The 17,814-nt window shown below is 51.4% G+C and overlaps 4 protein-coding genes across 8 annotated transcripts in view; 2 read left to right on the top strand and 2 right to left on the bottom strand.

Annotated features, from left to right (window-relative positions):
- LOC120897508 (serine/threonine-protein kinase N) overlaps nt 1-17,814 on the bottom strand; it is a 61,915-nt gene that overhangs the window by 4,226 nt on the left and 39,875 nt on the right. For 4 of the 5 annotated variants that reach the window (XM_040302461.1, XM_040302459.1, XM_040302460.1 and 1 more), the window contains 4 exons: nt 17,018-17,475; nt 2,574-3,639; nt 1,904-2,091; nt 403-918 (listed from right to left, as the gene is read on the bottom strand). In XM_040302461.1, coding sequence (XP_040158395.1) covers nt 403-918; nt 1,904-2,091; nt 2,574-3,639; nt 17,018-17,475 — 2,228 coding nt within the window. The remainder of the gene's footprint in view (nt 1-402; nt 919-1,903; nt 2,092-2,573; nt 3,640-17,017; nt 17,476-17,814) is intronic. The other variant, XM_040302463.1, reaches the window with a different exon arrangement.
- Nucleotides 3,735-9,307, bottom strand: LOC120897509. The gene is made up of 5 exons (XM_040302464.1): nt 7,014-9,307; nt 5,889-6,101; nt 5,610-5,801; nt 5,068-5,536; nt 3,735-4,993 (listed from the first exon to the last, which is right to left on the bottom strand). The coding sequence occupies exons 1-5, from the start codon at nt 7,479-7,481 to the stop codon at nt 3,933-3,935; spliced, it is 2,403 nt and encodes an 800-aa protein (XP_040158398.1). The 5' UTR covers nt 7,482-9,307; the 3' UTR covers nt 3,735-3,932.
- On the top strand, nt 12,918-14,879 carry LOC120897512 (UDP-glucosyltransferase 2-like). Its single transcript, XM_040302465.1, has 3 exons — nt 12,918-13,198; nt 13,282-13,775; nt 13,848-14,879. The coding sequence occupies exons 1-3, from the start codon at nt 13,010-13,012 to the stop codon at nt 14,764-14,766; spliced, it is 1,602 nt and encodes a 533-aa protein (XP_040158399.1). The 5' UTR covers nt 12,918-13,009; the 3' UTR covers nt 14,767-14,879.
- On the top strand, nt 15,262-17,016 carry LOC120897513 (UDP-glucosyltransferase 2-like). Its single transcript, XM_040302466.1, has 2 exons — nt 15,262-15,469; nt 15,543-17,016. The coding sequence occupies exons 1-2, from the start codon at nt 15,308-15,310 to the stop codon at nt 16,713-16,715; spliced, it is 1,335 nt and encodes a 444-aa protein (XP_040158400.1). The 5' UTR covers nt 15,262-15,307; the 3' UTR covers nt 16,716-17,016.

The raw sequence follows: 17,814 nt of genomic DNA, 5'->3' as shown, positions 1-17,814 counted from the left end.
TATGTGGACCACGTGTAGTTGTTATTTGATCAAAGCGTGCGTGTTTTACACTGAACTTCTAGGACAGAACAAAGGACAAAACAACAGTGAACGAATTTATCAAGTTGTGTGTTTCGGAGGACCAAAACTTTAAAAGACTGATCAATTAATTAAACATGCAAAATGAAAAGAACACAAAAACACACACAGGTTAAAAGACGCACAACAATAGGAGTAAACTGCCAAATGGAACAAAAAACACAAAAATGGATGCATTTCGAAGCCGACAGAGCAAATGATAGCAAACATAGTCAAATGAGGCAAAGCAAAGGATGAGTGTTTGTGCGCGCGCGCGAGTTCAAATTGGGTTGTTTGGCACACATTCGCTTGCGTTGTTGTTGCAGTTGTTGTTGCACTTCTGACCTCAATGATGTTGTCGTACGTAAGATCATCCTCCGGGAACGGTGCGTACTGCTGCTGGTACTGACTAGGGGCCGGCGACGGTGGTTCCTCCACGATCGGGCTGCCCGTGGACGAGACCGTACTGTAGTAGCTGTCCCGGTTGTACCCGCCGCCGTACAGTACGGGCGGTGGCATCGACAGCACCGGACGTAGTAGATCCCCGGACAGGGACTTTTGTAATACTGCTGGTGAGGTTGCCCCGGCCGCCAGCGCGCCCGCCGGCTGACTAATTTGGCTGGTGGAACGAAGCACTGGGGGCGGTGTGGCTGGCAACGGTGGCACTTCGTCATCTTCGATGTAGTTGCTGCTGTTGTTGTTGTTGTTGGTGCTATCACAATTGTTTATATATCCACTGCTGGCGACTGTTGATGATGGCGGCGGTGTTACCGGCAACGGTGGCTGTTTATCGTACAAACTAACACCACCAAGACTATCGTGCTGGTGAAGGAAATCGAACTTGCTTAACGCGTACTCCAACTGTGCATCAAAAGGGGGTAGATATATGAAGAGAGAGAGAGAAAGAGAAGGGAAAGGTACAGTGAAACGCTCCGTTTAAGAGTAAAGACGGAGAAAGAAAACAGAGGGACGGAGAGAGAGAGAGAGAAGGAAGTGTGTGCATTTCAAATGGAAGAATTCCCGAAAGATCCTCCCCGGGACACTGAATTCCACTACCGACCGGGTTGTTTTTTCTCCACCGTGAAATGATCAGCGGCAGTTCGATGCCACGAATCGTCGGTTCCTTGGTGAGGGTGAGTGTCACCCGGCCACCGCGTACTAGCCGCCGATCGGGGCTGTAGAACAGTGCGTGGCGCCGCTTCAACGTCATCTCTTGCACTGTAACGCCCCACTATTAAACCACAAACAACACGGACACACACACACGGAAAACGATGCCACCCGTAAACAGCCCAGGAAACGAACGTGCTGCTGCTGCTGCTGCTTGGCCAGTTCACCTGCCTGCCAGCTCTGGTGTGTTGTGTTGCCGCTGACCGGTGTGTGCTACTGGCTACGAAAGTGCAGAAAGTGCGGGACATTTCCGCCGTCCTACTGTGTCGATATTTTACAGCATGTGCCCGAGATACAACGATAAGAAAGATAAGGGGCAAATCCCTGTGAACGGTGGGGGGGGGGGGGTATGGTGACACGAGAAAAGGGATTGTAAACGACGAAGGAAAAAGAAACGACTATACAAAAAAAAACGCTAAAATACACACACACACGCAGACAAACACGATAAGCGGTAAGCTGGACGACAGTGTGGAGACAGTGAGAGAGAGAGAGACGATGATCGTTGCGGAAACCCTTGGGGACGGTTTCTGCGTATACACAGTCTGCTGAAGCTTCCTTCATTTCACCGAAGCGATACGACAAGAGACAATGCGTCTCGCGCGCCAAATCCTTGTATCGTGTCCAACAAATATACCCGGAAGAGCGTTAACGGGGCAGCAGCGGCGGTGCTTACCTCGGGATCGATTTTTGGTGGTGTCGCTTGCCGCGGTGATGGCATCGGTTGCTTTTTCGGCTGCCGGAAGCTGGACGGCGTGCTGATGGACTGTGGCGGTGGAACGGGCCGCCCCACCATCGGTGTGCCCTGATTCTGCAGGGAGTGGGACGAGGGGCTTTCCGGCAGTACGCCGACTCCGTGGATACCTACAAGCAGATAAAAAAACACAAACCGTTGCAATCAATTGGCGTTGTGTTGATGCCACGAGAGGGGTGGGATGTGGGGAAGCCAGTAGCGCGTACACTCCCCCCCCCCTCTCGTGATGTAAGAGATATTACAGTACATGACACATGGCGTTGTGTAGAGAACAGATACAAGGCCTTGAAAGGAATGCAGTTGCTAACTTCATCGCTTTAAGGTAGGGAGCTTTAAGTGATAAACATTTTTTTAAACACTTTCTTGGAAATACATCTAAGCTGGTGCAAAATTCAAAATTCATGACTAAACACTAACGCGGGGATTTCTAATCGCGTGCGTAGTGACTAGAAACAAACCCCCTGCCGTTGTACAATGTAGCAACCAAACAACTCCTTCCTTATCTGTGCCTCTGTGTCTGTAAGCCTTGTCTGCTTCTGGTTTGATAATCGACATCTTAGTCTTCGGCATATCCCCCCTCCCTTCAACCTACCGAGAGGACGTCCACCGCCGAGTCCGACGACGTTATGGTCGGCCGATTCTCCCAGCGTTTCCACCGGATCGTCCTGCAGCGGATCGTACGAGCCGGGCGTAGAGGGAGTGGTTGTGCCCGCCGACCCATGTTGCGTTTGGTTTGCCATCATACCCGCCATCGGTGCCGTTGCGCTGCCCGGCGAGGGCGTACCGGCTCCAGCTGCACCGGCCGTCGTCGGACCGCTGCTGCTGCCGCTGCTGGTCGTGTTGCGCTTCAGCAGCCGGCCCCAGGTCGCCACGTTAATGTTCATCTGCTTGGCGCGCGGAATGTTCTTCACCTGCTGCTTGTTGAAGATCATGCGCTGGCGCTGGAGCTTCGGCTTGCGCGAGATCATCGGGTTGAGGAACTTGATCTCGGCGAACAGGACGCCCTGCGGTTCCAGCTGCAGCGCCATACCGTGCCGTATGTCGTCGATAAACTCCTCCAGGCGCAGGAACTTGACCGCACAGAGCGACCGCCAGTCGCGCCAGTACACGCCGATCTCGAGCTCGCGCGACCGGTCCAAGTCGATGCTGAACCGCTGGTCCCAGGCCTGCTGCGAGCACGGGCGCCACGACGTCTGGCCGACCGTGATGTTGTCCAGCTTGATCACCGCCATGATCTCGGACGACGTTTCGTCCTTCACGCTGTAGCTTTTGGACGAGCTGCGGCTGGTGACGCCCTTGACGAAGCTTTTCAGATCGCCCGGGCTGGACGAGCCGGCGTCCTTGTCGCGGCGCGATCGCCCCGGCACGTCCTCGAGCAGATCCTGGCAGCCCATCAGCCGCACCTCCAGCTTGCCGGTGACGGCCGCACACCGGCTAAACGACTGCTGGCTGTGGGCGGGCCGGCCCTGGGCGCTGCCCCGGAACGAGTTGCGCATCGTGTACTGGACCGGGCCCGGGCTGGACGCTTGCACATTTTGCAGCTCCGCTTTCAGCTGCTGTGCCGTCGGACAGTCCGGGGGAAGTTCCAGCCGCCGGAGCTCGAGCGCTTTCCGCAGCAGGTCGAGCTTGCGCGATGATTCCGATAGGCGACCTTGAGCCTGCATTGAAGGATGAGAAGAAGAAAACAGAGAGAACATTAATTGCTGGACGATATAAAAGGAAGCAAAAATGGTTTAAAAAGACGCTCTGACACTTCACATGATGTATTTTCTCTTTATTTGCTCGCAATCGACTTCATTTTCTACAGGGAAAGTGATCGGACAGTTAATCCTACTACTAAAAACGATCGTTGAGCATAAACACGCACACACACACTTTGGAGGAAAGCTACAAATAGACGTTAGTGTTTAACAAATGCACTATAAAGGCATCCTCCTTTCGGGGGGGCTAGCTAAGCTTCACGCACGAACGCATTTCTCAGGTGAAACTGACGGCGCATATCGACGATGCCGCTCGGTCCACGTTCGCCCGACGCATCGACGGAGAGGGCACGCTCGCGCAAACCACCAGTACCTCCCGAGACGCCCATGAAGTCACGCTCCAGCACCCAGCGCCGACAGTGCTCGCACGGACACTCCGGATTGCGTACCGGGCCCATGTGGGTGCCGGGTTTCCGGCGGCCAGTGATCAGACTGCCGAAGCGCCGTGCAATCGCCAGGTACTCGTCGGTGTAGCCTTCGACCGGGGAAAACTCGCGCTTCTGCTGCAGCGTTGCCGCAAGGACGGCTTGCTGCTGAAGCAACAGCGACCGACTCGGACCATCCGCACCTCCACCGCCCCTCTGCGACGCACTCTTCACGGTGGACGGGCTCGAGTCACTGTACTCGGCCAGGGACGGATTGGACGCGTGCGGATGGGGCGCCTCGTCGTACACGAAGCTGTGATCCGACTCGGTCAGATTGTCCGGGCTCGGAGGGCAGGACCCGCCGCCGGGCGGAACGGACGGGTTGTGCATCTGCAGCAGGCGTCGCTCGACGGAGGGCGATTTCCAGTGCTGCTGCTTCCACACGCGCTCCATCTCGTGGATGCGGTAGCGATCCTCACTGTTCTCGTACTCGAAGCTGTCCGACTGTGTGGCGGTGGTGCCGCTCCGATTGAGCTTGCTGCGCGTTTCCGCCTCCTCGTCGTCCTCGTAGAACCCACCGCAGGCGAACGCGCTCGAGAGACTGCTGCCGGTGACGTCACGGCGCGTTGAGCGATCGGCCGACAGGGCGTAGTTCGAGCTGATCGCGTCGTCGCTCACATCGCGCCGGAAGTACGTGCTGAACGCGTCCTGGATCTGTTCCTCCGTCTGCTGCTGCTCCTGCTTGGGCACATCTTCGCCCAGATGCTTGCTGAACAGGATCTGCTTCGATTCGGTGATCTCGTCCGTGGCGGTGTTTCTCCGGGGGCGTCCGTGCCGTGCCGAGCCGGTCCTTTTCAGGCTGCCGATGGTGGAAAGCGTGTTTTGATCTGCAACAAAACACAAACAATCGTGTATGAAAAGCCAATATCTATCACTCAAAGCCTCTCTCACTCCTTAATACCGATAGTTTGCTGCATCAAACGCCTGGGCATTTCATGCTTTCCGGCACGCTTGTGACGCACCCGCATCTCCTCCGACTCGTACACAGTGGGGTGGTGTTGTGCTGGGTCGGCGTCTCCATTCGGCTGGGTGTGTGACGCCGCCGCCGCCGCCGCTGTAGCCGCCGCCTTCAGCTCCATCATGTGGCTGGTATCGAACCGACTGCCCGACGACACCGACGAGTGGCACGAGGAGGCGGACGAACCACCGGAGGAAGGAAGGGATTTGGCGTCCTCGTGCGAGGAGCAGCACGAACCACAGTCCGAACCGGATTCCGCATCCGACCCGGTACAGTACACGTCGATGTGCACCGTGCGGGGTTTCTTCTTGGCGGCGGACGTATCGCCCCGGACGCTCGATTGCTGCGAGCGGATCGTGTTGCTCGGCGAGACGAGCGGTTGGATGAGTGGTGAGACGGATTTCCGTATCAGCTGCAAAGGGAGGACACAAAGTTCAAGATGAGCCAAATTCTGTGTTCCCGCAACTCCGCAGCCTTTTACTAACCGAATCGAACCTATTATCCTCCCGTCTTCTTGGCGGTGGCGACAGAAGACAGCCATCGGTGGTGGATTTTTGTGGAATTCCACGCCGCTTTATCGATCCCGTAGCGGTGGCACCGCTCTCCGTCCCTTCCTTCTTGCTGTTCGTTTCCCAGTCGCTCGTTTGACAGCTCACATCCTTGGAATTGTTCGGGGACTGGATCGGGAATGCACACACACAGAGACAAGCATGATCAACTCATGAGCAAATGGAGATCAAAAACCACCTTTCGCGGCGTACTACCTTCTCAGGGAAGTTGGTGCTCTTGTCCACCACAATGTTGTTGGTGGATTCACACTTGTTGACAATGATCGGGAGATTTAGTTGGGTCGAGTCAGAGGTGGGCAAAAGATCGGTGCAAGCCGTCAGCACGATGCTGCAGGTGCTGGTACACTTGGGGAACAGCTGGGCTGCATTCTCGACACCCGGCGGAGGAGGTCCATCACCAGTGGGAGTCTGGCATGATGATGATGATTGTGTGTTATTAATATGTTTGCACAAAATCGCAGCGACTTACTGCTTCCATTCGTTCGTAGCAACAAGTACTTATTTCTGTCAACGCGACTATTACAGCCAGCGGTTTAATTAATCCCTCATCAAGTGGGAGCGGCCCGTGCAGCATACATTTGAAGCTAAATCAGTCAGCAGTTCATTTCCCTACTCATCGCAGTGTGTATGAAGAAGCGTTTATTTCTACACAAAACCTTTTTTAATAGAAATTTATGAGACACTTTAACTAGAACGATGGGTCTCCCCACACCACCATCGTAAATAACTTTCAATTTATGACGAAATAAATTTCGTTTGCAGAATGTATTTTTATATCTTATTATTGCAGGTAGAAACGAAGGGAGCGAAGGAGGATTAAAATAAAATCGCGAAATATCAACATACTGGGTGGGGGAGGGAAATTCTAATAAATATTTACATATCATTAAAAGCACGTGTTTCATAACGAAGCAAGGGGAGGCACGTATATTAGCGTAGCGTCAATAGATAGTTTTGTGTCTGGTGGGGCAATGAGATTAAAAACGGCGGTATTTGTGTTGGCGTCCTGCTAAAAAAAAGCTGAGGGACTACGACGACTGTCCTTGTTGCTACTTCTTGCGTACACGAATGGAATGCACAGTCGGTCTATCAACACCAGGCGGTGGCAGCACTATTCGGGGACACACAGCAAAATACAGCAAAACACTCCGATGCGGAGATCGAAAAAAAGGAGACAGGGCAGTGGGAGCGTATGTGTGTGTGATTTGCATCCAAAATGCCCCAAATAACACCTACACCTTCCGACGCGCTGGTGAGGACGACAAAATGTTCCACACACACGCGCCTGGTGGAGGAAAGTATCTCAAAAGCAAAAATCACCTGAGCGAGCGTGACCGAAGGTGAGGAAGGTGATGATGGATCGGTGTTAAAAATAACGTTGCTCTTACTACCACCACCAGCACCGCCACCCGGCAGTGGACCAGTGGACAACACGGTCGTGGACGGTTTCTGTTGCAGCGGATGGTCAGCCGTGCTAAATTTATAAACAACCTTCACTGGATTCCCAACCGCGCCGCTGTTGCTGCTGGATGTGGCCGATGCTGCTGGTGGTGGTGGTGCGTCAGCCCCATCACTCCCAGGGTTTCGTCCTGGAACTGGCCCCGGTTCGCCCTCGGTGCATCCCTCGGATGGTGGCGGGACAACATCCGAAGGGCGGCTGCTGCTGTTGTTGTTGCTAGTGGTAGAAGCGCTAGAAGCGGATGGTACCGAGGAAAGGGTAAGCTGTGCATGTACGGTCCATTCGGCTGTGATTTCGGAGGGCGGTGGCTGAGGCCCGGGCGCGGACATGCCGCCGAGCGTGATGACGAAGCACTAAGGAATACGGACGATGGTTGTTCTTCGTCGTTGTCGGTGCAGTTGGCAAACAGATTTGCATACAAACCGTATACACACACACCCATACAACGGTTGGTTCCTGCAGCGTCTAACCGACGAGGTGCTCTAGTTGGCAACCTTCCATTCCAACGACCACGCCGCCGCCGCCACAGCCGGAGAACTACACTGAACACTACAACACTACGGATTTAGGGTGGCGTAGACACAACACGACGAACACAGGCAGGTCGTCGGGTCCGTTTGGTAATGATGGGTAACAAAACGAAAGAAAAGCAAAGGTACTAAAGCACCGCGAGCGAGCGAACGAACGAACGAACGTGTGCGTGCGTGATTCCTTCCACCTTCACTCCAATCCGCGCTGCACCCTTGCACCTTTTGTTCTGTGGGTTTTATCGCTTTGCTGCCCCGTTTAGCGAGTGGAAAAGATGATGCTCCCGCTGTAACGGGGTATATATAAATAGAGGAAATTCGGTGCGAATTAACAACGATCGGCCGACGCTGGCGTTGACTTTGGAGCTCACTTGTTGATTACACTTGCGCGTGACAGCAACGGAGCATAGACACACACGCACGCACGCACACACACACACACACACAAACACACACTGAGTTTTCACCACCTCTCATCCCACTTGGTACGACCTGAGTCAACGTCGAATTTTAATGATTTCGATACTTTCGCCCGGGGATTTCGATTTTAAATGCTGCTTTTAAACACCTAACAAATGCCCACGCCACACACTCACAGCACACATTTAGGACACTTTGTATGAGATCACTTTTATGGGGAGAGATCACGCCACTGACACACATTTCACTGCTGACATCGAGAACCACTGGGCGTCTCCATTGCAACTGCTTCCTTCAAACACACGTGGCCGATGGATCCTTTCTTCACTTCACATTCAACATTTCCGCCCGATGATTGTCGATCGATTGATCGATCAAACCAATAAAAATGGTGCCTCACTTTGCCGAATCACTCGTCACACTTCCATCACGGTCCATTATCTCGAACCGCAAAAACAAGCGAGAATATGGTGAGTCGAGCTGCCTTAAAAAAGCGCGTAAAAACTGCCACCCCCGGGGGTGGGTGAGCAAGCAATCGACAGCGACTCGGTCTATGTTTACGGCAGTGTTGGACGGCGAGAGTGTACGACGGCCACGGACGCACGGATGATCGTCACTGGTTCAGAGCCCATGTCGTACTGAGACATAAACATAAACGCACGCACGGCAAAGAGCGCGCGCGTACGATCAAATAACCGACCTCTCACCGGCTGCTGAGCAGGACGTTCTTTTGGCGTGTAAAACGCACGCACACGCCGAGAGTCTAAGAGATTCGTTGTTTCGTAACACACAATAGAGGTTTTTCGGGGGGTTCGTTTGGGGATGATCGTTGTTGTCGCGCAGAAAAGAAGATCGATCAATTCTTTCGAAACGTGCTACTGAACCGACGACTGCCGATCGGCTCGATCGTATCGAAACGACTGTCAGCTGGTGCTGTGTCAGATTGGAAAGCAACCGATCTACACTAAGAATGAACCCAAAGAAACCGATCGTCCCGAGTAAGAGAGAGAGAATGTGTGAGAGTGTTACCAGAATGGCAAATGAGAGGCAGAAGGTTTGATTTTTTCACTTTCGTTTTCAGAATTACTTCTTCTGTCACCTTTGCCAGTTTTTGGTGGCGAAATTGAGATGAGAGACTGCAACAGCGGCACCAAAACTTCCACACAAAGTGAATGCTTTTAACGAATTTTGACATGCCGCAGCTACAACAACAATATCTCGTGTTCTCCGTCTGGTGTCGTCCTGTTTGATGTGCGGAAATGAAGATGTAGGTTCACCTCTTTTCCCCCTTTCAATTAGCCATTTTCAATTTATCTCAAAATAAATTCCGAACCATTTTGGTTGTGTCAGAGCTTGGCTTCGGTTCGACTTGGGGAGTACGTGTAAAAGCAAGGGCCATGGGGTAGATCAGTGAGCAAAGGCAAAGGGCATTACGACACGAATCGAAATGAGAAGTGCATAAATTACCGCTGCACGCAACACAGGACACGAAATCGGGTCACAACTCTCAATGGTAGAATAATTGAGTCATCGAAAGATGGTGACGTAGATGATGGTGTGATCCATCATTTGAACGAATGGGGGAGGGAGAAACGATAATAGGTCGCCCTTTTAGAGATTCTTTTGCTAATCGTCCTAGGATTAAAGATCCGCCCATTGCCACATCGTCATCTCGCACAAGAAAGCACGTCAGGAATTTGATGTGTAGTAAAAATTCTTTACTATATCCCTTGATACGTGATACGTGGCACGATGCTGATCGTTTCTGAGCGAGACATGTATGGTAAGTTGTGTAAAAACCTTATAATTGAAATGAAAAAGCAGCTAATGTAAAGGATTCTTGTCTAACAGGCCAGAACGCTTGTCTATTTACATACGGAACGATATTCCTGCTATATGGGTCAAACGAAATCTAATGGATATTCAATCTATTGAAGTTGGTTTCAGCGTCAGACATGGTTTGTTGTAATTTATACACTGTGTCGGTATTATTCAAACGATGTTTCGTAAATCATTTCAAAATAACTCATCCACATCCACACATTTTAAAGCAGCAGCATGAACAGATTATTCTGGATACCCACGAGGGCACTAGTTTTCTTGGAATTGTCCGGTCCATTCCATTGATCCGGTCCAAAACACGGTAAATCAACAGGAACAAAAACGATCCACTATTTACGCGTTTGCCAATCGGGTGATGTGCCTCATACACGATTGCCTCAACTAAGCGACAGACGATAAAACAAGCGCAACCGCGAGACATACTTCCTTCATCCCTTTCGGTTGGACTACGACAACGGTCAAGGCACCACGTCTAGAGTTGTCTGCTAGCATAAACACATGCTAGCATCCATACACAACACGCTAGACATCTTTGCTCGTTAACATATGCACAAACAGACGCGAAGAAAAGGAACGCTGCTTCCACCCGAAGCAAAACGAATAAATATTATCAGTAACCGTACACATTCTGGGATGGAAGATCGCGTCTCAAAGCGGAGAGATCAACGAGTAGCTTCTAGACTAACGGGGTCTATGTTTTGTGTGTGTATGTAGTTATTTGGTCATTGTTTAAAATGCGTTCGTTCGATTTCGTAATACGCAGGAGGAGGTAGTGAACAAACATGTGCACGCTTAAGGGACGTAACAAGAGCACATCCAAACTACACAGCAAATGGGGACACTCTGCGCTGCTGTTGATCGCAAAATGTCCACCACGTCCCAAGGATATTTGGCGAGGAGCAGGAAATTAAATGCAACTCATCCTATTGCATTTGAATGCTTTTCATTTCCGCCGAAAAAACGTAATTTTATTTTAAAACGCGAAACTATTTTTGAACTCCTTAATCCACCTTCAACACGCGAAGGAAATAGCAAGAACAACAATCACATACAGGTGTGCGTGTATTGCTGCCTGCAGGATACAGACAGACCTACCACCATTCACAGGTTTTTGGTGGTAGACCATGAGTGTCTTCACTCTCTCCTTCTCTCCCGTTGAATTTTCAATGAATGGCGGAAGTGGCGCTATTTTTAAGCCAACTCTCAGCAATATTTGCAACGGCTTTAGCGGAAAACTTGCACTCTCTCTGCGTAAATTTGCAACAAAACCACGGACACGGACATGGCGGATCACGAAACTAACCTCCGATGCCGATCTTTGCCGCCGATGCTGACATTTGTGATGTCGACGATCGTGATGGCGGTGACGCTGTTGCTGCTGTTGCTCCTGATCCGTCTGAACCTCCTCCACGTGGTTGTTATGATGATTGTGATGATGATGATGATGGTGGTGATGGTGCTGATGATGATGGTGATGTTTGTGGTTGTGACTGTGACTGCACTTTTTCGTCCGACTCCTTGCTGCTTGTTGATGGTTTGATTCCTCCAGCTGGCCAGGACGACATCCGCCGTCGTCTTCCATCTCCCTAACCGACACCTTTAACTTTTATTCCTACTGCACGCACAAAACAACACACACACGCAAGATTATTGGCGCGTTCGGGTCGGCCAGCTTCTTGCTTAAACCACGGACCACTAGCGCCATCCGCTTACTGGGGGACCGAGCCGTGCGCCGGTTGGAAACATCACGACACGTACAGCACACATACACACACAAACAGCATGTTTTGTGTGGTTTTTTCGTTCTTTTGTTGCCAATTTCCACCACCACCTCTACTGCGTGACCACTGTCGCTTAGAGCGAGGAAAAGGTTTCACTTTTTCAACCTACGCGACGACGAAACGTCAAAAATAAATCCCACCGAGCGGTGAAATGGAACAGCAGGGCAGGGCTGGTGGTGGTGGTGGTGGTTACGTCGGTTGAAATACGCACTCGGACCCACGTTGGCGGGTGATCGCGGGCAAGGATCGTGTTTCGGTTCGAGTAGCGCGCACATGCGAGTCGTACGAATGGGGTCGTCGGTCACAGGGCCGCTTCGAAGCGATGCCATCATCAGAACAGTTCAGTGACTTTCGCCGGTGGTTCCGTTTTATAACTACTAATCAAAATGTGATCAAGTGTAGAAAAATTCTTTAAAAAGTTAAAGAACCCGAGGGATTGAAGAATTGCAAAAGGAACAAATGTGTTCACATTCCCAAGATCCGCCATCAAAGATCATCATTCAAGCACAAAAGCAAGCAACGAGAAGACGTGATCGTGATCAACGTATTTCAAGTAAACGTTACCACAGCAACACATTAATGATGTCTCTAATATGTTTCAAGGGTGACGTCATAACGACCGGTTCGACTGGTATAACCTACACCGAGGCAGAATACAACAAGCTAACCAATACCGCCAAGGGATTTCAAGCATGGTGGTGCTAATCGGTCAGATTACGTCGCAAAAATGTGTGTGAAGGCGCCACCGCTAGTAGCATGAAGCGTTTGTCAGATAATCTCTGTTGGATGGGAGCCAAACATGAAACATCCACACTTGTAATATGCCCAATTAGATGCTGGCTTCACTCTGGGCGTCCAACGTCTATCGCTTATTGATGTATGCAAAAACGCGTCGTGAGCCTGTATGTGTAGCGCACTGTGAGCGACAAGCATGTTTATCTTGCACACATTCAAAACAACTGTGTATGTGGGTATACCGTGCATTGGTTTATCGGTCGACTTGAGAAAGAGGCAGAGGAGCGTCAAGAAGTTGACCTAACGTTTGGCGATTGTGACCATGAACAAAAGTGTGGACGATTATCTGCATGTCTTTTCAAGAAGCTCCCCACCAGGAAGCTCCCGCACACACATATCATCATCATACGCTCTGGATCGAACGGCTTAAAACCATCACTCATCGCCCGGTGCGGTTTCAGTCGTTTGTTCGCGATCGTAGTGCTAAGAGCGCGTCCGTGTGTTTGCGTTTGGTGATATTCTAACCCCCCTCCCCGCAGAGGGTGAGAGAAGATGAAACGAAAAGGCAACGATATAATGACGAGACTGATGGTGACCTTCAGCATGGGTTTGTTAGCGACCCTGCTGGTGATTGGTCACGCTGAGTCAGCAAAAATTGTGTGCGTCTTTCCGACGGCCAGCAAGTCGCATGTGCTGGGAGCGCAAGCCCTACTGAAGGAGCTGGCACACCGTGGACATGAGGTAAGAAGTTGTATCCCGGCTAGCACAACACTTCAAGCTGCTAATTCCCTTTCGCATCTCGTCTGCACACACGCAATAAAAAGGTTACAATGGTTAGTGCGTTTCCCTTGAAGAAGCCGCCGAAGAACTACCGGGATGTGTACATACCGATCGAGGACGCCTTTTCGACCATCATGAGCGACTTTATGCAGGGCGGCAGTCGCAATATGATGAAGCTGTTCCCGAAGATCTTGCGAGTAACACATGATGCCTCCAATGTTACGCTTAATTCTCCGGAGCTTCTTCGACTGGCGCGAGAAGAGCAGTTCGATCTGGCACTGGTTGGCTTCTTCATGAACAGTTTCGTGATTGGCGTCGGGGAGCTGTTCCGTTGTCCGACGGTTCTCTACTTCTCTGCCGCCGGTTCCGGTCTGACCAACTATGTGGGCAATCCGGTCGAAGTTGCCGCCGTGCCGCACATGATGTTGGGTCAGCGTAATCCGATGACATTCTTCGATCGGGTCGCAAACACTCTCATCAATGGCGTTGAAAAGATCATGCTGACGTACCTAAGATACAAGGAGATGCCGTACTACGAGTAAGGGCAATCGATTTTGCACACCAAATGCTTCAAACAATGATTAACCAATGAATGCTTTCTCTCTTTTAGATCAAACTTCCCCGCCGAAAAGGGCTTCCGAAGCTATGACGATGCAATACGCAATGTTTCGTTAGTGTTGCTCAACACACACTTTACGCAAACTGTACCGAGACCTTACCTGCCCAACATGGTCGAGGTGGGAGGCATCCAGATCAACGTCAAGCCCGATCCAATGGCACAGGATTTGCAGCAATTCCTGGACGGTGCCGGTCGGGATGGAGCCATCTTCATAAGCTTTGGATCGAATCTACGCAGCTCCAACTTGCGGCAGGACAAGCTGGATGCGATCCTGGGCATGATTCGGGGATTGAAGCAGCGAGTCATTTGGAAATGGGACCATGACGAGATGCCAAACCGCCCGTCGAACGTTTTCATTGGCAAGTGGTTGCCGCAGGATGCGATTCTGGCACACCCGAACCTGAAACTGTTTGTCACGCACGGTGGCCTGGGCAGTATTAGCGAGGCGATGTACCACGGTGTGCCGATCGTCGGTATTCCCATGTTCGGAGATCAGGACAGTAATGTGGCGCAAGTCGTGAAGGAAGGGTGGGGCCTTTCGGTGAGCTTCGACGAGCTAACGGAGCCATTGCTGAGCGGTGTGGTGCAGGAAGTGCTTCGTGATCCGAAGTACCGCGAGCAGGTGCAGGGGCGTGCCTTGCTGTACAAAGATCGTCCGATGGGAGCGCTCGAAACCGGCGTCTATTGGATCGAGTACGTCATCCGGCATCATGGGGCACCGCATCTACACTATCAAGGTGCCGATTTGAACGCGTTCCAGCTGGCTCTGCTGGATGTGTATGCATTTATAATTGGCGTGCTTTATATCGTCTACAAGGCGGTTGTACTTATAGGGAGAAAACTTAAGCGTGCTTTGTTCGGTGGAGCAAAAAGCGATCAGAAAACGAAGAACAAGCAGAAAAAAGCTTAGATTAACATAACCACTGCTGATTGGCATTCACATTTGTAATTTAAATACCACACAGGTACAGGTTTGATATACACAAACGCACAAAATAAATGACGAAACATTCACATCAGTATGTACCCAGTATGCCAGTTGGTATGTTGGAGTTATCTTATCGTTAGCTTGATACCAACGGGCAAACAACCACCACGACGGGCGATGAGATTGCAAAATTTCAATGCGAGTGTTGACGCTTGATCGTAAAGCTCATCAAGATCGTGTTGAGTACCATTAGGGAAACATCGTGCACACATACACGTCTACACTTGATTTAACAAAAGGTGCTGCAGTTCCAGTGTAGCTTGACCCACGCATGGGTGTATCTGTGCAAACTACGCTATTCTAAAGCGAGATTCCATTCATGGACTGATAGCGCGTTGTCGACAATGCTACACAACTACCACCCCATTGATTAAAAGTCAACCTCTGTCGACACTCTCTTAAGACGCCATATGACCGAGCAGTTGCAGATGAGAATCAAGTGTTCGCTAGAACGGTAGTGAGAATGAAGCTCTCACAAGGTGTTGCTATTGCTTGGGTGGTATTGTGCTGCTGTTTTGCGCAGCTAGAAGCGTACCGAATCCTGTGCATCTATCCCAGTTCGGGCCGATCGCATGTACTCGTCGGGCAGGCACTACTGAAGGGTTTGGCTGCGCGCGGTCATGACGTAAGTAGAGTGTCTCTAGAGGAGAAACAGTTCCATTAGCTAATGCTCCCATCCAATCGCTTCCCCCTCATAGGTCACGATGGTGAGCCCGTTCAAGCTTTCGAAACCGGTGCCCAACTACCCAACTGGGCCGCACTTTAACGCCCCAACGGTGGTGCTGTTTTCGGCCGGCTTGACAAAAATGACAGCCGACTTTGTCGGTAACCCGCGTGCGGTCGCAACGGTCCCGGCTATCATGGTCGGTGGCAGAGGGGCGTTGGATTTTGCAGGCCGGGTCAAAAACTTCCTCTTTGCCGGTGTCGAAAATGTGATCACCGCTGTGTCGGATTACGTGCAGACGTCGTACTACGAACAGTTCTTCCCGCCCGGTCGCTACCCATCGTATGCGGACGTGCGGCGCAATGTTTCGCTCGTGCTGCTCAACACACACTTCTCGCAGGCTACACCGCGCCCCTACCTGCCCAACGTGGTAGAGGTGGGCGGACTGCAAATCAAAGCCAAACCGGACCCACTGCCCGAGGACATCCGCGAGTGGCTTGACGGTGCCGGCGAGCACGGTGTCGTGTACTTCTGTCTCGGGTCGAACCTCAAATCGGCCGATCTTCCGCAGGCGAAGCTGGACGCGATATTGAAAACCTTCGCGCAGCTCAAGCAACGCGTGCTGTGGAAGTGGGAGAGCGACCACATTCCGAACGCGCCCCCGAACGTGCTGTCGAAAGCGTGGCTGCCGCAGGACGACGTGCTGGCGCATCCGAACGTTAAGCTGTTCATCTCGCACGGCGGTCTGGGCGGTATGGCCGAGGCCAAGTACCACGGTGTGCCGGTGCTGGGCATTCCCATCTTTGCCGAGCAGCACCAAAACATCCAGTCCATGATCGACGACGGCGTGGCGATGCAGGTGGACTACAAGCAGCTGGACGAGCGTACGTTTTCGCGTGCGGTCAACATTATGGTGCGCGAGCATCGATTTGCCGAGCGGGCGAAAGCCATTTCTGAGCTGTATCGTGACCGACCGCAGAGTGCCATGGATCTCGCCTGCTATTGGGTGGAGTATGTCGCACGGCATCGGGGCGCACCGCAGTTGCACTACCCGGGCGCCGATATGAACTTCTTCCAGCATGAATCGCTGGATGTGATTGCGTTCCTGGTCGCCATCCTTTACGTAGTGTTCAAGGTGTTTAAGCTGGTGTTAAGGTTCGCCTACCGAAAGGTGTTCAAATCGTCTCGTAAGGCTAAGGTACAATAAAAGCGGAGCATAGTAACGGTGTCTGATGAAGATTCCAATGCAATCTCGTGGACACATTTCGAACGGCGCCCTAAGATAAGACACTGACACAGCGAGATGGTTCCAGAGTGCTTTTGCAGTATTATCTAGAAATTGGTTCGTTGTTCAGCGCTAAATCAATCAATTTTTAAGACAGCCCGCACCACACGCGTGACACAGCGCGAAACGTTTGACAGATGAAATTGTTTGTAAGGAGCCTAAAATTGTAACAAAACACATCTACAAAATAAAACCATTCCAAGGGACTCTCCCCCGGCACGTACCTCTTGCAGGGCCTTTTTGTCGATTGTCTTTGTACTCTGGAGCGTGCGGATAACGTTCTTCGCACCGTCCACAACGGCCGCCTCGATCCGCAGCCGGTGGCGCAGCTCCTCGATGCGATCGTCCAGCGACGTTTCCAGCTCCTGCGGCTGTTTGGCCGCGTTTGCCGACTCGCCGCCATTCTCCTCCGAGCCCTTGCTGCTGAGCTTGTTCTGGCGCACCTTCAGTATCTTCAGCCGGAGGTATTCGATTTTCGCCTTCGAGTCGGCCAGCATCTGATGTGCCTCGGCCAGTAGCTTCTTATCACGACCGTGGTGTCCGCTGGAGATGGATTGGATCATGTTTTCGGCGCCGTTTTTCACCTTCGTCTCAATGCTGAGCTGCTTCTCGAGCGATATGAGCAGCTTATCGTTGGCGGTAAACTCTGGCCCGCTCGGGATGACGGTGGACAGGATTGGATCTGCGAAATGAGAACAAAAATGCTTGCGTTAGGGAGAGAGTTCACATCATTCTGTTTGAATTGTTTTTCTTGTGCCTGAACGAGTTGCTTAAGAAAAACACCCATAAACTGGGCTTTGTTTGAACATTAAGAATGAAAACAAGTTCACTGGGTCAAGAGTGTGACTCGCAATGGGTCACGATTGATACCCAGCACAAACACATTTCATCCCCATGCTCTCTTTCTCAGCAATTTTTTACACACTTTTGCCAGTGGTCACTTGCCTTACGAACGGCACGGAATGTGCCACATATTGTCTAATGGATTAAATTTAGTACCGCACCAACATCGAACGATTCT

This window comes from Anopheles arabiensis, chromosome 2 (assembly GCF_016920715.1).
Source record: "Anopheles arabiensis isolate DONGOLA chromosome 2, AaraD3, whole genome shotgun sequence".
Classification (NCBI taxonomy): domain Eukaryota; kingdom Metazoa; phylum Arthropoda; class Insecta; order Diptera; family Culicidae; genus Anopheles; species Anopheles arabiensis.
Note: the sequence above shows the minus strand (reverse complement) of the source record. Positions and strands in the feature narration are given on the sequence as shown.

Bases quoted from the DNA above. Each gene is read 5' to 3' on its own strand.
- LOC120897509 (XM_040302464.1), bottom strand. From the start codon at position 7,481: ATGTCCGCGCCCGGGCCTCAGCCACCGCCCTCCGAAATCACAGCCGAA. The intron at 6,102-7,013 runs GTGATTTTTGCT...TCATCATGCCAG, and splicing joins CTTCGGTCACGCTCGCTCAG to ACTCCCACTGGTGATGGACC. The intron at 4,994-5,067 runs GTATTAAGGAGT...GTTTTGTTGCAG, and splicing joins TTTGATGCAGCAAACTATCG to ATCAAAACACGCTTTCCACC.
- LOC120897512 (XM_040302465.1), top strand. From the start codon at position 13,010: ATGAAACGAAAAGGCAACGATATAATGACGAGACTGATGGTGACCTTC. The intron at 13,199-13,281 runs GTAAGAAGTTGT...CGCAATAAAAAG, and splicing joins TGGCACACCGTGGACATGAG to GTTACAATGGTTAGTGCGTT. The intron at 13,776-13,847 runs GTAAGGGCAATC...TCTCTCTTTTAG, and splicing joins AAGGAGATGCCGTACTACGA to ATCAAACTTCCCCGCCGAAA.
- LOC120897513 (XM_040302466.1), top strand. From the start codon at position 15,308: ATGAAGCTCTCACAAGGTGTTGCTATTGCTTGGGTGGTATTGTGCTGC. The intron at 15,470-15,542 runs GTAAGTAGAGTG...TCCCCCTCATAG, and splicing joins TGGCTGCGCGCGGTCATGAC to GTCACGATGGTGAGCCCGTT.